The 20,937-nt window shown below is 36.1% G+C and overlaps 1 protein-coding gene across 10 annotated transcripts in view; it reads right to left on the bottom strand.

Moving 5' to 3' along the window:
- homer (protein) overlaps positions 1 to 20,937 on the bottom strand; it is a 651,652-nt gene that overhangs the window by 359,389 nt on the left and 271,326 nt on the right. For 2 of the 10 annotated variants that reach the window (XM_090371470.1, XM_090371505.1), the window contains exon 2: positions 11,295 to 11,345. The exons of the other annotated variants lie outside the window; for them this stretch is intronic. In XM_090371470.1, the coding sequence (XP_090227596.1) occupies positions 11,295 to 11,345 (51 nt within the window). The remainder of the gene's footprint in view (positions 1 to 11,294; positions 11,346 to 20,937) is intronic. 10 annotated transcript variants of the gene reach the window in all.

The raw sequence follows: 20,937 nt of genomic DNA, 5'->3' as shown, positions 1-20,937 counted from the left end.
TAAAAATGATAACAGTTATGGAAGGACGTTACGTGGTTGTTTTCCATTAAGATTATTACTATATTTAATACCACTTGAAATTAATAATATAGTTTATTAAGCAATTCGCCCAAACTACTATACATTAAGATGACGTTTCAGGTATCTATGATAGGTATTGGTAAGATACCTGAAACGTCACCTTAATGTATAAAAGTTTAGGCGAATAGCTTAATAAACTATATTATTAATTTTTTATTATTATTATTAAAATCAGTTTATTTCCCAAGAAACCTTGGATCACCCTGGGACGGCTCTGTGCCAGAAGGGCGTGAATATTTACAGACTAAGGTGAGAGGAACACAATGTACAATAAACAAGAGTACATGCGTGCTCGACCCGAGACATTTACAGGATTAAATATACAATAATGTAAAAAATATACAGTAATATACAAAATATATGATTGCATGAAGAGAAAATGATAACATGACAAAATGTCTTTGTCGTATACAAATAGGCAAGTTAAAAAACAACAACAAAAAAAAAGTCTGTCATGTCCAGGAGCAGGTGAGTATTATAAGTTCAATGTCTGGTAGCAGTTCTTGAGGATTTCCTTCCTGTAGGGCTTGTCTTCACAGAACCTATCAGGGTGGATCCTAAATTTATTGAAGATCCGAAGACAATTGGCTGGAAACATCAAGCCGACCGGGCTAGCCAGGTGGGTAAAGTGCCTGCCTGGCAACCCAAAGGTCGCGGGTTCGATTCCCGCCTCGGGCTTGGATCAAAGTACTGCAAAAACCTTGGGAGGTGCACTATGGCCACAGAAGCCGATGCGCCAACAACTACCAAACCAAACCAACCTGGAAACATGTTCCTCAGGGAATTTATGCTTAACAGCGTAAGACGCAGAGGGAGACAGGAGTCGGGCTCCCCTCTTGCCCTCCTAGGGCCGAGATTAATGTGGATACCGATGGAGCATCAATTCGCCTCGTTATAAGCCGTGCAAGCGTGAGGACATTTTTTGTCATGATGATATGTCTCCAGGGAGTGGCACCGAGATTTTCTTGTAGGATAGATCTGGAGATAGTTAGGGGGTGGCCTACCACCCCGTTCATCCATCTAAGCAACCAGTATTCTAAACTGAGATACTTCTGAAGGTATGAGGCAAGGGCAGATGACCAAATTTCTGAAGCATAGAGAGGAACGGGCGTAATACACCTCAGGATGTGCCGAACAAGCAGCGCTGGCTGATGCACACCAACGAGCTCTTGACGCACTGCCCAAAGAGCAGCGTACGTCTTCTGCCTCATCCTGGCAAAGTGAGGCTGAAATGTGGGCCCAACATCCCAGGTGATTCCAAGATCAGTATGAGAGGTCACTTTTGCACCGGTTCCCCACTAACAAAGATTTGGATATCATTTTTGACTTTCTTCTTCGTTATCGTCAGTTGTGCTGATTTGGAAGGGAGCAGATGCAGCCCAATTGTGGCAAGATAGCTTTCCAAGCTCAATATCTGCCTAGAAGCTTATTGGTTGATATCATGAATCTGATGATTATGATCTGAGCTCAAGTAGAATTTCAGATCGTCGGCATAAGAGACAAAGTTCGGATTCTGAGCAAGGAAAGGCTCCAAAACTGCTGCAAACAGGATAGCTGACAGTACGCTTCCTTGTGGGATGCCTCTTGAGACGTCAATAGTTACTTGAAAGTCATTGTGGGTCACAGACAGATGTCTACGGAGTAAAATAGACTTCAAAATTTGAAGTAAGGAATCCGCCAGGCCGAAGTAGTGTTTCAGAATGGTAAAAAGAGCTGGGAGGTGTATTCTGTCATAAGCCGATTTTATGTCGAGGAATATGATATCAATCTGTGATTTGTTGTTAAGGGTGCGCTGAATTCTGAGGAGGGTATCAAGAAGATTGGTAGTTGTCGATCTCCTTTGTAGAACGGTATGCAGGTACTCGGGCCTATGTGCAAAGCAATGCTGGGAATTGTTGGCTGAATTACTTTTTTCAAAAATTTTGAGTAAAGAACAACTGATGGATATTGGTCGCAGGTCTTTAGGAGATTTGGGTTTCTTGATCTTTGGAATGGGCTTAACATGTGGTATAAGAGTGGTATTAAATATAGTAATAACCTTAAAGGTGATAACATTATACGTAATTACAATAAGTGGAGTGCGCTGTATTTCATGTACTAAAAGACAAGTTACGGCTCTAGGATAACTATGCAGAGGAGATAATTTTGAAAAAAAACATTGCTAAGTTTATAAAAAATATAACATCCGATTTCACAAAGGTTAATCCATTTTATTTAACTGATCTTATCACTTGATCAATTCATTGAATTACTGTATCCCATAAAAGTAATATTTTCTATGGACTCCTCGCAATACCGTAGGGATATCAAAGAAACAGCAGAGGCCATCGCAGCTTACAGTTTAAAAGTACATGTATCCATGGAAACAAATAAAAGATGGTCTAGTTACACAAACCGCTCGCACATCCTCATAGAAAACAACAACAAAAGGGGTGTTAACAGTGGAGCGAAATTCGATTGCCAGTTCGCTTGTTGAGAGGGTAATCGCTGTCCAGCGGGACCAGGATTAATGTGATCGATGGCGCAGTGGCATTGCGAGTGATGGGTATATCACACGGTGTGATACATGAGGCTATTATTGCTTTTCAGATGTGTGTCCCAGAAGTCAATAAAAGCATTTTTCTTTTGAAACCAGAATCATGCATTTAAGCTGTCTGATGCGAGGTCGGTGCTACAGTACGTAATATTTACTCGTATAGGACGACGGTGAGTCCATTAAACGCTTCGATCATGGTCTATGACTCTACGTAATGCACCAAAGATACAATCATTTCTAACATTCGCAACAGGTCACTTGTAGATATGGAGATAAATATTCATGTTTATATATACTTTATATTTATTGCTGCTTTATATTTATTAAATTTTTCTATCTAAACCTGCTATAGAGCTGATATAATTTAAATAATGTAATTCTTTGTGTAACTCCTTCTATCATGATGACACTGCGTCTGCTCATCCGCGAGGCTGTGCGGTTACACAAACCTTCCCTTCATGCAAAATTTGGCAACTCGTCTCCTTATTCATATCCAACTCATCAGCCATCATTTTCCAGAACTTTTCCACCCTCCCGTCCCTCTCTCTCTCTCTCTCTCTCTCTCTCTCTCTCCTTTTTCTCTCCCCCCCCCATTTCACTTCTTGGGTCATCGCGAACCTCCTCACATCAGTCTTTGAACCGATTACACCATTCAAACACACACTGGTACGACTTAATGTGTCATCACCAGAAACAGTTTTTAACATTTCATACGCTTCTGTTGCAGACTTTTCCAGCTTGAAGCAAAATTTGATATTCGTTCGTTGTCCATTGCGAAATCGCGACACGGAACATTAACGCTACTAACGAAACTGGCTGTTACTTGCAACCTGTCAGCCTACTAGACAATCTCTGTACCATCATCTTTTGAAGGAAGCTTGAACTACAACATACCACTTTTTTTTTTTTCCTTCTTTTTTCAAGCTCACCGAACATGACCGCAACAGCACTAGTCTGGGATCTTTATTGCCACATTGAAACTGTGTCTTATTTCTCATTCTAAAATGAAAAATTTATAATTTTTAAGAATAAATTTTAATTAGTATACCAAGAAGGAAGGAGAGGCTCTCTTCCCAAACGCTGTCCGTGTTCCAGCGTAATAATCTTCAGATTGATTAAAAAAAAAAAAAAGTATTTCAACGTACAACCAAACGTGATTTAAAAAAACCTACTTAAGAAATTTTGATTAAAAGCATAAACAGTATAAAAAAAGTAAGGTAGTGTTAAAACACAAAGAATACATCCAAATACTGTAATAAGTTTGAAATGCCTTTCACTGGTAATGATACAATCAGAATTATTCCAAAGCTAGACATTTGAAATAAAGTAAATAGCAATTCTTCAATAATTAAATTTCAGTATACCATGAGAGCCAATATTCCAACTTCATATCGCGAAAACCAGAAGTATACCTAAGACGTGTAATCGATGTATGTGATATTACGTATATAATAAGTACTTATTTCCATGAAAAATGAAGGAAATTACACTTTATCCATTAACTCACTATCATATTTACATCGGCAACTCAAAGAGCGCTGATTTAGAAAAGAAAACACTTTAATTCTAAATAACGAGATGAGATGAAATAAGGACAGCATCTCTAAGTGCGCTCCATAAAAGAAATTCTAAAAATAAACTTTAAAATGGGAAAGGGTATAGAAAACATAATGGAAAACTTCGTTTATAAAGTATAAGATTCCATAGGCCTTAATGTATCCTGGATTTATAAGGACACAAATTAGTCGGTTGTAAACAATGTGCCCCATTCTTTCCCCTTTTCTCAGTTCCCCGAACTTAGTCAACATCATTAGTAGCTCTCAGATCGTATAAAGCCGCCAGATGGTCGCCCCAGTCCATTAACTAGAAGGAGGAAAAAAGCAAGCAACGCGAATATTAATCCGACTAGTTGGACTCTTTGCAGGTGGAAAGCAATTATAGTGGAAGAAGGGCGGCGGAGATTTAAAGACTTGATGGAAGCAACTGGTGCCAGGCGAACAAACGGTTTGTTTTTCCTGTAGAGCGAACTGTATCGATCGTAAAGCTTTATCAGTGTACTAACTAGCTTTCTGTGTCTCTACAATTAGGATGGCACATTTGTGGAGAAAACACCAAAAAGAAAATCTAATTTATGTGCCGTTGTTAGAATAACAGCGATGCAATTCTTTATCCACATTCCAAAACAATGCTCGCAATCACCGCTACGAACCGATACGAGAAATCGATGTCCACAACACGCAGACCGACGAACTCCAAGAATGCATGCACACACACACACACACACACACACACACACACGGTTTTACAATTGTAAAAATCAGTTTAAAACATCGGATGGTGGACCAAGACATAGTGGACAGACTGTAAACTGCTTATACATAAATGAAGGTCCACTGCGGCTAGCGAGCCATGCAAAAATGGTGTTGCAATCAAATTGTCGAAACTCAAAACGTGAAGAAAAATGCCAAGATCTCAAAAACGCCATCAAAATGTCGTCGACACGTAAAATAATACGAAAAAAAACACGATGGTAGAATAAAACGGCGAGACCAACCGTTCAAATGCGCGAGTCTATAACAGCTTAAAATAATCTACAAGGTTATTTTAACCATTATAACAATAATGGTTAAAATAACCTTGTAGATTATTATTACTGCAGTCTTTTTACTTAGCGGTTCGCTATTTGTGATTAATTTGGATCGGTTTGGGTTTCAGTTGAATCACAGAATGGAGAAAGGCCTATTAATCGGGACTATTATTTATTTCTTTGAGTGTCGCGGCCCCAACCAAACTATGGCAACGTAGTTTCTTACCATAGTTTGGTTGGGTCATAAAAAAAGATATCGAGCTTCTTGATAGGGTCCAAAGAAGGGTAACTCGCCTGATGAAATCGGCAAAAGGGCATCCGTATGAGGAAAGACTTCGAGTACGTGGGTTGCACAGCTTGAAAACTAGGCATCTCAGAGACTTGATTGAGGTGTTTAAGGCTCTGAGAGGCAAAAGTAAAACAAATGAGGTCGAAATTTTCAGGGTTATAAATGATTCTAAAACCATAAAAAGTTACGGGGGGGGGGGAAGACGTTCAGACTGGATTGCAGGAAGTTTTATTTTAGCCAACAATTTATAAATTATACTGAAATAAGTTACCTACATGGGTGTTTGAGGCTGACAGTTTGGGGGAAATTCAAAAGGTCTGCTGGATAGTTACCTACGGGAGGACGGAAATGCATAGGTTGTTTATTTCCTTTTCTTTTATTATTTATTTATTTAATTTATTTATTTTTATTATTATTATTTTGCTCTTTTTCCCCTCTGGCTGGTGCAGCATAAGCCTTAGGCTTCCTTGCACCATATGACCATTATTAATACTAATACTAATATTGCAGTGAAAAGTGTGAAAATACTGTGCTGATAAAGGCCCATCAGTATAGAAGCATAGGTTTACCGTCGTGTAGTGCTGGGCTTTGTTGTGAGTGGTGTGTGATAACCAACAGCAGTAACTCACTGGCTGGTTACCATCCCTGGCACGTGGAGCTGGGTCAGGGATCTACTATTTGTGTTCCTAGCTAAATACAAATGATAGTTAACCTACCCCTAAATTTGTAGGGTAAGCTATTCCAAAATCGTGATTAAAACATGAAAGTCCAATCGTGAATTAACAAGTCAGTCCAGGTAAAAAGTCCATGAAATTAGAACATCATCCCAACGTAGTCTGTCACCATTAGAAATGTGAAATAAACAGATGATGCTCTTGTAAATATAACAGACGTACACAGTGTAGGTAAGTCTATGTAGAAAGTCCATAAAAGTAAAATACCATTATATTTAGTTCACAACTATCATCATTAACAAGTCACTATTAAAGTCAACAAGCAGCTGATGCTGAAAACGCCACAGTCACACACATACAGCAAGTTCTCCAGTCCACAGGATAAGCATAACAAGCCTTTATGCACAGATATTAATCGGATATCGAAAAAATTGCCATCTCTCATGTCGCACCGCAGGCACGTCATGGTGGCCTAACCCTCCACACTAGCCTCCTGAAATCTCCCGAATACGGGCCCATTGTTTAACCGAGTTCATAGATTAATCACAAGTACTGTCATTAGTCACAAATACACTGAGATGCCAATTTTTCATCAAAACCATATCCATCTATTCCAGATCAAGGCAGAGGAAATATCATCAAATGGTAACACCCCTTCACCCAAAGCAATATTAACGCAGCTTAATTACCACCAAAATACAAACGTACAGAACACCAGTACAGAGCAATCACTAATACCACCATATGCAGATTCTCACAACTAGCACCGAGCTTGATTGTCCAGACTTTCCAGAGTATCCAGCCACATATTAATATAAAATACACATGACGTGATGTGGTCAGGGAAAGCGCCCACCTTAACTCGAAACGGGTACCACATATCCTATGCTTACTCTGCTCTTTAATTACCACCGTTTCGAAATTATCCCACCAACCAGCCAACATGCCGTAACCAATGTTACATGAAGTCACTCTTTATTAGCCGCCGACGAGCATTTTATCAAAACACACAAAACCAATACCACACTGCCCCACAATTCATTAACTCAAGTTAAAACATCCAAAACTTAGATTCACAATAACTGTTCACATTGCACAGAGTGGAGTAGCAAAATTGGTTGATCACACCTGTGCACAAGACATAATGAACAATGACGCAATACGGCCTATGTTGCTGTTGCTCACAAATGCCTACTACACTGGTGTGCAAAACTTAGGGACCAGTCAGGTTTTCACCTGTAGCTTCTCATAGGAGTGGCCTGAATATGGGAAAAGCATATCAAAGGAACCTCGAGGTACAGAAATGATGACGGAAACAACACCAACACAACAACGGAAACAAAACGGTACAGAGGGACTTGATTCAAAAATGGCAACATAGCACTGGCTGCCATGATACTGATATATCACTGCCAAAGATGGAACAAAGGGAAGAGGTGGTTCACAGTAGGAGATATGACTGCGATATCCTGCAACCCCTAGCATTGTCGCTGTTGTGGGTATTATTGCATCAGGCAATCATGTAACCACTGCCTGCAATAAAGATATTCAGATATTCAGACCACCCCTAATGTCGATGCAGGCTTTGCACCGCCTGTCCATAAACAATGTTGTTGATAAGTTCTTGCGGTAACATCGTCCATTCCTCTGTCAGCGCCATCTTCAGCCGGTGAACATTTTCTGGTGAGTGTGGACATGCCGCTAGGCGTTTCCCCAGAGCGTCTCATATGTGTTCGATGGGTTTTAGATCGGAGGGAACGGCAGGCTAATCTATACGAACAATGTCCTCGCTTTCCAAAAGCATATCAACAGCTGCAGTGCGATGGGGTACGGCGTTATCATCCATAAACAAGAACTCGGGGCCAATGGCACCTCGGAACATGGGAAAAGAATACCTCAGTACAGTAGCGTGCACATCTTATAACTATTTTTCTTACTATTAATAACTATTTTAAATATAACTATTTTTCTTACGTGCACGTAAGAAAAATAATTATATATTTTTAATTCGTTCAATTACAGTACCGCCTTCCAGTATCTGGAGGTGTGCACGTCCATCCAAGATAACGCCTCCCCAGACGAGAACACCTCGACCGCCATATCTATCCCTTTCAGTGATGTCTTGAGGGGTGATACCGTGTGCCAACCTCTCGCGGAATTAGCTGACATCTAGAATCGCTGCTGAGACTGAATCTACTCTCATCAGTAAAGAGTACATTATCCCATTGCGCTGCTGCCCAGTCCTTGTGTTCGATGCACCACTGTAAACGGTGTCTCCGATGGGCAGGTGTTAAAGGGACACAGCGTACTGGCCGTCGAGCAAACCGTCCGCTTTTGTGGAGTCGCCTGGCCACAGTAAACCGTGATATCCTGCAACCTGTGCAGCTGGTTTGCAATGGATCCCGCTGTCTGGTGTCGGTCCCTCTTGGCCTGTAGTACTGTAGACGCTCGATTTTCCAGGATAGATGGTAAAAAAAAAAAAAAAAAAAAAAAAAAAAAGCTAGTAATAGAAGACCTTTTTTAACCCATTCAACTGCATCCTCCATTACAATTTCTGAAAGGTGGCAACCCTAGGTGGGGCCCGAAATGAGAATCTTGCCTAGGGTCCGATTTTTCCTTAGTCCGCCACTGCCAGCAACTGCTGTAACATAAGAGAGTGTTACAAAAATTAAGGCACTACTCATGGAAGGTCGACGTATTAGCGTCAAAGAACTAGCTGCAGAACTCGACATTAGGGTAGGAGCTGTGGAGACCATCGTTCATCATCAGTTGCATATGAGTAAAGTCTCTGCTAGATGGGTTCTCACACTTCTGACCCCTTACCAGAAGAAGAAAAAGGCACAATGTACACATGAAATGTAGATGTTCCAGGAAAAGCAAGAGGAGGTTTTTTTTTTTTTTTTTTTTGTATGGCTAGTCACCATGGCCTAAACTTAGATCCATTACTATGATCCCAAAACTAAACGAGTGTTAAAACAATGGAAGCATGCAGAATCCCCCCCCACAAGGCAAATGTGTAATCAAATGCTGGAAAGGTGATGCTGTCAGTTTTTGGGATCGGAATAGTATAATACTAACATATTACCTTCAAAATGGCTGTACTGTGACGGCGAAGTATTATTATAACCTCCTCATAATGCTACGTGCCACTATAACAGAAAACAGACGGGGGAAGCTGGCAAATGGCGTACGCCTACTTCCTATTATCCTAATAATATTATTATCTTTTTTTTCTATTATTTTTATTATATATGTTTTATTTTATTTTCTTCTACTTCATTTATTATTTCATTTTTATTCATTTCTCTTCCATATCCAGCACAATGGGTAGTCGGTGTTTTTTTTTTTTTTTCCCCCTCTGGAAAAAAAAAAAAAAAAAAGGTAGGCCAGGATCCTCTGGCTTCCAGAGGATCCTGGCCTACCTTCTGGCAACATCAGGTGGGTCAGAGTCTCTTTTGAGACAGTACATGGACTGGCCCACCTTCCCGTGGTGTGGACGAGTACCAAGAATCATCTGTCCAGGTGGCTGATGCTTCTGGGTAGCCAAGCGTCCAGAACAGAACACACACATAATACACGCAAACCCACATCATTCACATTTCTGGCTCTTTTATAGTGTGGTACTATTCTTCACAGAGATACGAGACGGAGTTGAACTGAAGTTCTAGGAGCCGCCCTTTACATATACACATATCCACTCCACGGTAATGCCCCTGCACATTCCTAGCACGCTGCAGTGAGGTGTGCCCACAAATGCCGGGTTTGAAATATTGTTGCAGCCTGCTTAATCCCCCGACCTTGCGCCCTTATATATATATATATTTTTTTTTTTTTTTTTTTCCTCCAGGAAACTATGGTTTCCGATAGAAAAAAAAAAAAAAAAAAGTAAAAAAGCAACGACATTTATGCGCGAACCGAGAAAATTTTGGTTCTGTGCATCCACCATATTCCCACGGCAACAAACATAATATCCAGTGATAAAATTACAATATACGGTATCTCGATAGCCTATGTGATATGCATGAAAAAAAATAATAATAATAAAATAATAATAATAATAAAATAAATAAATAAAATAATTGTCGGATTTCTATTGGTCCTATTTTGGCGAAATTTGGGATGGCGCATTAAATTAAGATGGGAGCCAAGTATAAAATGGAAATTCATCCACTGGGAGTCAGGTTAACATGTAGACAGACGGACGGAAATACTCTCCTGCATTCCAGTGAGTTGGGGGGAGATCTCCAAGGCTGCAGGACATGTAACTAAACACTAGATGAAATGCCACTCAACTTTGTTACAAAAGACTACTTTCCTAATATATTAAATAAAGGTAAATTACACGTTATATCGATAACTGAAATATAAAATATACAGTAGAAAATTCCTATAATAATAGTTTTTATATATTTTTTTCTTATTTTTCGTTTTTAAAAGTATTAGCCAGGCTAACATTCAATAGAGAAACATACTAACCATTACAAATTTGTAGCAAAATTATTGTGCTGCAGTTTAAAAATAAAGAAAAAATAGTAACTAATATATATATATATATACATACACATATATTTATATAAAGTGTGCGAAAATACAGTTTACATACATAAACACAATCGAAAGCTAGAACAACATTGAAGCTGGCAAAGAAGAGCAAAAACTTGCGGAAAGCAACAGAAAAAAAATCACGGTGAAGTAGGTCTAGATCTGTAAATTTAGATCTACTAAATGAATTTACATTTCTAGATATATGATTCACAAGAAACTGAATTTTGCAAAGGATTCTGGGAAGCTACAATTTCAGGCTAATATTTTGGCTTTAGCCAAATTAATTCGGGTATACAATTGGCCTCATCGTAGCTTTTTAAAAAGGGGGATATATTTAGACTTTTGCAAAACTCTTAACAGAACAATTAAGATAAAAATAAGATGCTTACGGACAAGAAAAGCGAGCCAAGAGCTGATAGAGACTGTTTGACAAGAAGCATTTAGAATGTAAGCTTGTCAAAATTTCAAAGTACTTGACCCGTTTCAAAAGGGGTTCGCATTTATCAATACTTAGCCGGCAGATTGTAAAGGACTGAGAAAAGAAAATATTGTGCAGAGATTAATAGGAAAAATTTCTCTTACCCCCCGTTTGGCAGACTGCAACAGCAGCAGCAGCAGAAGTTTAAAGAGCAACTAAAAGGAAAAATTGAAGGAATTAAGTTGAAAGATATAGACAAGGAAAATTACCATATTGTTCAGATTTGAATATACAGTATATGCTTCTGTCTAGTTTAAACTTACCTTTCCTGAAAGCAATACGGATTAAAGGAAAAAAAAAAAAAAAAAAACTAAATAAAAATAATAATTCAGTTAAAGTGACAAACTCAGGTGATTAGTAGGGCGCCCTCTAACGAACAATTTTCCTAATACACTTTCGATTTTCTCAAGAAACAAACTTGTGAAATTGACTTTGGTTAAGAGCCTTTGGTTCCTGATTGATCACGTAAATCTTAATCTTCAATAATTATAAGGACGGAGTTCGCTTAATTATTAAGGACATTCCAAATGAGGCCCCCTTTACTGCAAGAGGGTTACTATTCCAGAAGGGCTTAGAGAAATGCCAGGAATGATTGCCTCTGCTCAACAAAGGTTAATAAATTGCGAGTACTTCAATTAAAGTTGGTAAATGAACAGGCGTTTATAAAGAAACACGGGGGAAGCTACAACCTAACTCTTAGTCTTGGACGTTTTATTTATTCTGTCTTCTATAATTAGCAAACCCCATCCTCAATCACAATGTCTGCCTCATTTTAATCGGATAAGAACATTCCACCCCCTCCCCCGCTGCTGTAAACCAAGTCACAGAAAAGAGAAATTGGTCAAACTCCGTATAAATGAAAGTGCCAGATAACTTTAAATCTCGAACGAGAAGCTGGCCGGAGATTAGAACTACAAATAAAATTAAGCGCAATCCCTAACGTACTCGGTCATCATACAATTTAATACCAGAGGATCTATACTAAGTCTTTGTAGTTTTAGAAGTAGGAAGTTATAATTTCATTAGAATACAATATTATCGCTGCGAGTTTAATCTCTTTACAGAATAAATAAAATCTCTTTAATCTCTTTACTGCATCTTTAAATTATGCTAAATTTGAAATTTATCACTAAAAATTATTTTGCAAGTTTATATAAATAGTTTTGGGAATTATGAAACGTTTCGAGCTTTCCTACTCTTCTTCAGTGCACATTATTGCACAAGAAATAAAAATAATAATAATAATAATAATAAAGCCTTGTGGACTTTCACGGTTTAATACGTCACGATATTCACATAACATTTACCAGGTACTGAAATAATATATTATTTTATTACCTCCAAAAATAAATATATAGTGTTATTTATTTATAAAGGAAATTACTTCATAATTACCTTTTTATCATGAGTTTTATTTTCGCTTTTATTTAGCGCACTTGATTATTTCTTTTCTAATAATGTACCTGACGATTTAGACAATATTTTCTCGAAACTTTTGCAGTTTAAAATCTTTTATTCGGTATAAATTCGCGTTCCTTACAGTTAGTGTATTCTGTTTATCGTACCATTTTATTTAAGTTTTCTTACGCTTCTCCGCATCAGTACTTAATGCAGTCTTTCACTGACTTTCTCAATTTTTTTTTTTTTTTACAATGTTTAATCTTATTTGCTTCAACCACATGTTCATTAACCACATTATAATAATAACGATAAAAGCTGTTTTTGTCTATTTTCCTTCCATCTGAGGCTAAAATATTTAAAACTTCGTGACAATAGCAATGAACCTTTCTCAATGATGGCCTTCGAAACGAGATTCTTCGAATATAGCCGCGGAGCATTCTGAGGAGTTTGCGTGTTTAACTGAGGAAAATGCACTTAATAACGTAGATGGCCACCATTTTCTCTGATTATAGTAGCGATTCACTCTAGTAATAGTTACAACGGTGTCAGAACCCATCTTAGGAGCACTGCAGACATATTAATTCTTCCAAAACACTGGAGCAGAAAATCACCATCGCAGACTTATTTCACGAAGCTCCACAGAGGTAGCTGCATCTTGAAGATTACAAACGACTGAGATCTTAAGATGAGGTGAAATGACTTAGGAGGAATGTCAGAGCACATTATTGTTCCTAAACGACACAAACTGCACCATAGGTATACTTCTCTGCTATGAAGAAAGAATGTTCAATCATAAAAGTAATTTTTTGATGCGTTAAACTCTGAAATTATCTGCCATAGAAATTATCTACCATGAAATTATCAGCCATTGCTAAAATTATACGTAAATGCAGTTACCTAACCACAATATTTATTACCTTATAAAATTAGGTCAGTAATAATATTATTATTAATTTAATTTATTTATTACTTCAACCTGTGCAACTTTCATATAGACAGTATGTTGTGAAATTTCAAATTCGATATTGGACAAGACTGAATGTAAAGGTGTAAATATCACGAGTTCTGTACTTCTCTGTGGTTGGCATCATGTTTTTCAGGATGAAAACCTCCAGTTTTCTCGGTGAGGAGACAATGCAACGCCTGTCCTACTAACTTGGCCATGATGGGGAAAAATTTTTCTCCCATCTTGGGATTCGAACCCGGGCGTTTTCCACACAGTGTTGATGGACAGAGATCGTAACCAATGTGGTAACTAAAGTTACACTGGGGGAATCTTTAGTCGATACTGAAGATACCATTAATTATATCAATGATTTGCTTATACGAGTATAATTATTTGATATTATATCGATCTTCAGTTTTTCTTTTAAATTCAAGAATGAAAGCAATATACGCAGTCCAACATGTAAATGTAATAACACGAAAACAGATATAAAAAAATAAATTTTCATTTATTTTCCAGTTTTCTCCGAATGTGTTTCATTAATCTTATATACGCTTCACTTACTATAAGTTCGTTATTTATTTAAAATTCCTTCGAGTATTTATATTTCTGCTTTGATATATATATATATATATATATATATATATATATATATATATAACAGTTGAAACAAAATAAGCAGAAAAAAGGAAAATAACAAAAGTTATAATATATCTAATGCTCCAAAACGCGCAGTGCAGTAGTAGAGGAAGCAAAAGGATATAAATAATGTGTGGTTTGTAGAATAAATAAAGTGTCTGTGAAAATGGAAATGAAAAGTCCCCAAGGTGCCAGAACTAAGAGAAGTTTAAGAGATAGCAGAAAGTGGAAGTGAAGTAGTGGTTAAGCAGGTGAAAGAATTTGAAAAAGCTAGTGCAAACATGAACTGGGACTGAGGAAAAAAAAAAAAAGGAATATACAAGTAAATAAATAAATAACACTATATTCAGATATGGGAGGGCAATTTTAGCAAGAGGTCGAATATATATATATATATATATATATATATATATATATATACTAAATAGATACGTTATAGTGTAAAGTTAATATCTTTAAAGTTTGAAAATCCATATAGCCATAGTCCTGCCATATCTCCAGTATACATGAAAACCAAAATATAAATCATATTAAGTAAATTAATAAAATAATAAAATAATAAGCCCAACACAGGAAAATTATTTTGCAAGGAACTTTGTCGAGGGCTAAACCCTTACAAAATAACCAACCCATGCTAGACTGAGCCATCGGTTTCTGTTATCATCTGCCTGTATACTAACGCCAAAATAATATAATAGTGGAAATGTGGAATAATTTAGTATAACATTAACGTAAGATTTGAGACAAATGTAAGTCTAGAATGCCAAAACAACAAGTGTCGTACCGTAATACATAACAACAATTTATAAATGATACAGGCTGGATGATATTTAGCCCGACCGATCGCTACCACATTATAAGCACAACTGAGTAATTATTAAAATTTTTGCTGAACACAATTTAGCATAAAATTTTGCAGAAAATAGCTAATAAAGCTAACCGAAGGAGAACGGAAAAATGTATAGTAGAGCAATAGTACCTCACTCCCCCTCGAATTACTCTAATAGTTCGCGAGGTATGAAAAATAAGGCAAGAGGAAAGCTAAAAGCAAAAAGAAAGAAAAGGTCAATTTATCGATAGTACATCGGATATTAACCGGGAGCGTAACTTCCCGACCCTAAAAGTAGGGATCCTGGTTAGGTAGTAAAGGCCTGTAAAAATATATCAATCGAATAAAAAGAAAAAGAAGAAAAAGAAAAAGGAAAAAACGGAATGGCTAATTCCTAATAAAGTTTACTTTAAGTAGGACATAAATAATGTCAGATAAAGTCAAATTGTCAGTAATGCTAAGAGAACGAAAGACGGAACCTGTCAGATAAGGTCGGATTGTCAGTAATGCTTAGAGAACAAAAGAGGGGACATGGTAAAAAACCCCGTAAGGAATCTACCAAGCATACTTTACCGTAGCCCAAGGCGGGAAAAACAAAACGCCTGCAGCAACCTCACTAGACTTATATAACTACAAAGCGTCATGCGCCACCTAAGATTTGTCAAGAATTAGCCGGTGTTTTTTGGATGAACAAAAGCATAATAGCGCCCTCTATAATAGAAAACAAAACCAATAATACTCAGATGTAGAAGAGAAATCCTAGTATAATATAGAATTCATTCCTACTGTAAAGAACCCATATAGGTACCACTTTTCTAAGGCGTAAGCTATATATAGCGAGTTCAAAACAGCAGTCCCTAGTATGTACAGGTATATACAAAGGCTAATTAGTACACCACTCGCTATATCTATACCCTATAATAAAAAACAATAATGATTACATTAAGACCACGGCAATATCCAAAATGTATATAACAGTTTAATAAACTGCCTGCCTAATATTTTCGATAATTTCCAACTGGTTTAAATTATCGTGGTACTTTTTTAGTGCTATGGATAAAGCAGTACTCATATGTTTCAAAATGAAATTATATGGGAAACCGTTATCCAATAATTTATGCTTAAGATCGATAAGCGCATATATAACATCACTTTTATTATTACAAATATATACTCTTCTGATAGTTTGTGTCACTATAATGTTTTTAAGTATACGTACAGAGATATTAGTACCCCAACGGGTTAAGTCTATAGTTTTGAAATTGAATTCTTTGCGTTTGTCAAATAGCTTGGTAGATAGTGTATTATTATTAATCTGAATATCTATGTCCAGATATGCTACTTTAAAAGGGTCACCGTTGTTAGTGACTTCTAGAACCAACTCCTGCGGGTAGTGTTTAACCGCTTCTGTAAGAAAGCTAGTATTGTTGAACACAATTAGGTCATCAATATATCTGAACATATGGATATCTTTAACAAAGTTGTTTTCAAAATGATGCAGATATAAGTTGGCGATGAGACACGAGCTACTCGCCCCCATGGCAATGCCAGCATGCTGTATGAAAATATTACTACCATTATAAATATAGCTGTTGGAAATACAAAGATTAATCTTTGTATTTCCAACAGCTATAAATATAGCTGTTGGAAATACAAAGATTAATCTTTGTATCTTTGTAAATCTTTGTATTTCCAACAGCTATAAATATAGCTGTTGGAAATACAAAGATTAATCTTTGTATTTCCAACAGCTATATTTATAATGGTAGTAATATTTTCATACAGCATGCTGGCATTGCCATGGGGGCGAGTAGCTCGTGTCTCATCGCCAACTTATATCTGCATCATTTTGAAAACAACTTTGTTAAAGATATCCATATGTTCAGATATATTGATGACCTAATTGTGTTCAACAATACTAGCTTTCTTACAGAAGCGGTTAAACACTACCCGCAGGAGTTGGTTCTAGAAGTCACTAACAACGGTGACCCTTTTAAAGTAGCATATCTGGACATAGATATTCAGATTAATAATAATACACTATCTACCAAGCTATTTGACAAACGCAAAGAATTCAATTTCAAAACTATAGACTTAACCCGTTGGGGTACTAATATCTCTGTACGTATACTTAAAAACATTATAGTGACACAAACTATCAGAAGAGTATATATTTGTAATAATAAAAGTGATGTTATATATGCGCTTATCGATCTTAAGCATAAATTATTGGATAACGGTTTCCCATATAATTTCATTTTGAAACATATGAGTACTGCTTTATCCATAGCACTAAAAAAGTACCACGATAATTTAAACCAGTTGGAAATTATCGAAAATATTAGGCAGGCAGTTTATTAAACTGTTATATACATTTTGGATATTGCCGTGGTCTTAATGTAATCATTATTGTTTTTTATTATAGGGTATAGATATAGCGAGTGGTGTACTAATTAGCCTTTGTATATACCTGTACATACTAGGGACTGCTGTTTTGAACTCGCTATATATAGCTTACGCCTTAGAAAAGTGGTACCTATATGGGTTCTTTACAGTAGGAATGAATTCTATATTATACTAGGATTTCTCTTCTACATCTGAGTATTATTGGTTTTGTTTTCTATTATAGAGGGCGCTATTATGCTTTTGTTCATCCAAAAAACACCGGCTAATTCTTGACAAATCTTAGGTGGCGCATGACGCTTTGTAGTTATATAAGTCTAGTGAGGTTGCTGCAGGCGTTTTGTTTTTTCCCGCCTTGGGCTACGGTAAAGTATGCTTGGTAGATTCCTTACGGGGTTTTTTACCATGTCCCCTCTTTTGTTCTCTAAGCATTACTGACAATCCGACCTTATCTGACAGGTTCCGTCTTTCGTTCTCTTAGCATTACTGACAATTTGACTTTATCTGACATTATTTATGTCCTACTTAAAGTAAACTTTATTAGGAATTAGCCATTCCGTTTTTTCCTTTTTCTTTTTCTTCTTTTTCTTTTTATTCGATTGATATATTTTTACAGGCCTTTACTACCTAACCAGGATCCCTACTTTTAGGGTCGGGAAGTTACGCTCCCGGTTAATATCCGATGTACTATCGATAAATTGACCTTTTCTTTCTTTTTGCTTTTAGCTTTCCTCTTGCCTTATTTTTCATACCTCGCGAACTATTAGAGTAATTCGAGGGGGAGTGAGGTACTATTGCTCTACTATACATTTTTCCGTTCTCCTTCGGTTAGCTTTATTAGCTATTTTCTGCAAAATTTTATGCTAAATTGTGTTCAGCAAAAATTTTAATAATTACTCAGTTGTGCTTATAATGTGGTAGCGATCGGTCGGGCTAAATATCATCCAGCCTGTATCATTTATAAATTGTTGTTATGTATTACGGTACGACACTTGTTGTTTTGGCATTCTAGACTTACATTTGTCTCAAATCTTACGTTAATGTTATACTAAATTATTCCACATTTCCACTATTATATTATTTTGGCGTTAGTATACAGGCAGATGATAACAGAAACCGATGGCTCAGTCTAGCATGGGTTGGTTATTTTGTAAGGGTTTAGCCCTCGACAAAGTTCCTTGCAAAATAATTTTCCTGTGTTGGGCTTATTATTTTATTATTTTATTAATTTACTTAATATGATTTATATTTTGGTTTTCATGTATACTGGAGATATGGCAGGACTATGGCTATATGGATTTTCAAACTTTAAAGATATTAACTTTACACTATAACGTATCTATTTAGTATATACATAACGTCCGATGTAATGTTCGATCGTTTGATGGCATTAATTGGGTGTTCTATATATTACTCTTTAACTATAATTTTACATCTTTACAACCTAAACTCAGTAATTTTATGGATGCTTTATATATATATATATATATATATTAAATGTAATTTTAAAATAAAAGCTGCAGTGAATGAAAAAAGTTTCAGTTGATGAAAAATTAATGTCAGGTATGACAGATGCATCTAAAAGCTCAAAGCAGCAGTAAAGGATGCAAAAGTATATATAAGTATGTATGAATAGATATACTGTATTAGATAAAGTATGCATAGATGGGTGTGAAAATTACACAAAGTGCCAGCGACTAGAAGGGTAAGGATAGTAGAAAAAGAAGTATAGTAGATATGTAAAAGGTGAAAGAATGTGTATATCCTAAAGGTTATGATAAATTAAGAAAATTATGGGCTGAATTACAAAGCCAATAGGAGGTAAGTGAACTGTAAAGTTATTAATGATAAGGTAAAATATAATACAAATAAAATAAAAATAAGATAAAATAAAATAAAAAGTGGCAAAACTGTCATCAGATATGGGGGAAATATATTTAGATAAAAGTCGAATGCAGATAGGGCAAAAATGAAGAATCTGATGTCAGCTAAAGTAAATATTGATACATGGTCAGGTATTTCATCAGGGTACACCTGGCCATGTATCAGGAACTGCGTTTCTATACTTGTCCATAGTAGTAGAAGAAAAACGTGAAAGGCCAAAAAGCAAAAAATAAATAAAATAAAAAAATAATAAATTAGCAAATTCTTATACAGTATAAACAAGTAGTCCCAATGCAGTGTAAATTATTAAGGTAAAAATAAGGATCAAGTTAGAATAAAAATATAGTTAAGTGTTTTCAGAATGGGAAAATGTGTTTTTTATAAAAAATACAGTATATAGCGTTTTGTGTAGGATTTAATGTTGTAATTTTGTGGAAATTAGAATTAAATAATTGGGAACAAGCACATGGTATACAGTGAGATATTAAATTGAGGATAGGGAAGTAAAAAATGAAGTAATTAAGTAAATACTTTATTAAGTAAATAAAGACGAAAATAACGATAGAAGGAGGATAGTAGGAACGTTCGTATACACCAACAGTTTTACGAACGGAAAGAAAGGTAGAAATAGATATTTCTATTTCTACCTTTCTTTAAAAAGTTATTAAATAACACTGAGCTAGCTGCGGTTGTAAGGCCCAACCTTATAGTAAGGGTATAATTGACAGAACCCCCATAAAATATTCTAGCATACAGTTTGAACTGTTCAGAGAATTTCATGTCGCACTCTGGCTTTGTAAGCGTTAGTATAAAAGGAGATAATACCAAATGGTTGTATTGCAAGGAAAGAGCAGGCGCAAAAAATATGTAAGTCGAAACATGCCAAGAAAGGAACCGAAAGTATAATAAGAAAGTGAACGATACCTGGAGATTTCAAGTAATGCGTAGCAGAAGTAAGCTGGCGGGGAAATAATATGTAACTGAAGAAAAAGGCGGGGGAAATACAGCGCACATATTTACTAGAGTAGATAAATGCATGTCAACCATAACCACATTAGTAACATAGCTACATGATGAAGAAATTTATAGTATCATAACGGACTTAATAGAGAGCTGCGAAGAAATGGAAAAAAGATGGGAAAATAGTGACCTATATTGTCGTATTTTTAACAAATAAATGTATGGAGATACCTAAGATTAGCGTTAGAAAAAAGAAATGTGGTTGGAATCAGAACTTTGCCGTAATAAAATCATAAAATATACATATAACAGTTCACAGATAAATAAAAAGTATTGAACAAAGGGGTGATAAAAAAAGAATGCAGATCAAAATTAATAGACGGTAGCCCAAGTGATATGGCTACAACATATTAAGCTGACAATTGAAGTAATATATTAATATAATCTCATATAGATCGAAAAATTACCAATTAGGGAAGTAATAGCTTACATATCTAAGCATACAAAGAAGGAAATATATGAAGAATCACATGATGTTCTGAGATAGAGAAAAGTCCGATTAATAATTATAATCTGTAGTCCAAAATGTAGTGAACCAATATTGAAGTGATATCAGTAATCATTACTGTAATTGATAGAATGTCTTAAATCCAAAGGTGAAACGGTGTAGTAAAAATCCAATGTT

This window comes from Mastigoproctus giganteus, chromosome 1, assembly GCF_048544385.1.
Source record: "Mastigoproctus giganteus isolate SK-2022 chromosome 1, ASM4854438v1, whole genome shotgun sequence".
Classification (NCBI taxonomy): domain Eukaryota; kingdom Metazoa; phylum Arthropoda; class Arachnida; order Uropygi; family Thelyphonidae; genus Mastigoproctus; species Mastigoproctus giganteus.
The sequence above is the reverse complement of the archived record's forward strand: the minus strand, read 5'-3'. Positions and strand labels throughout refer to the sequence as shown.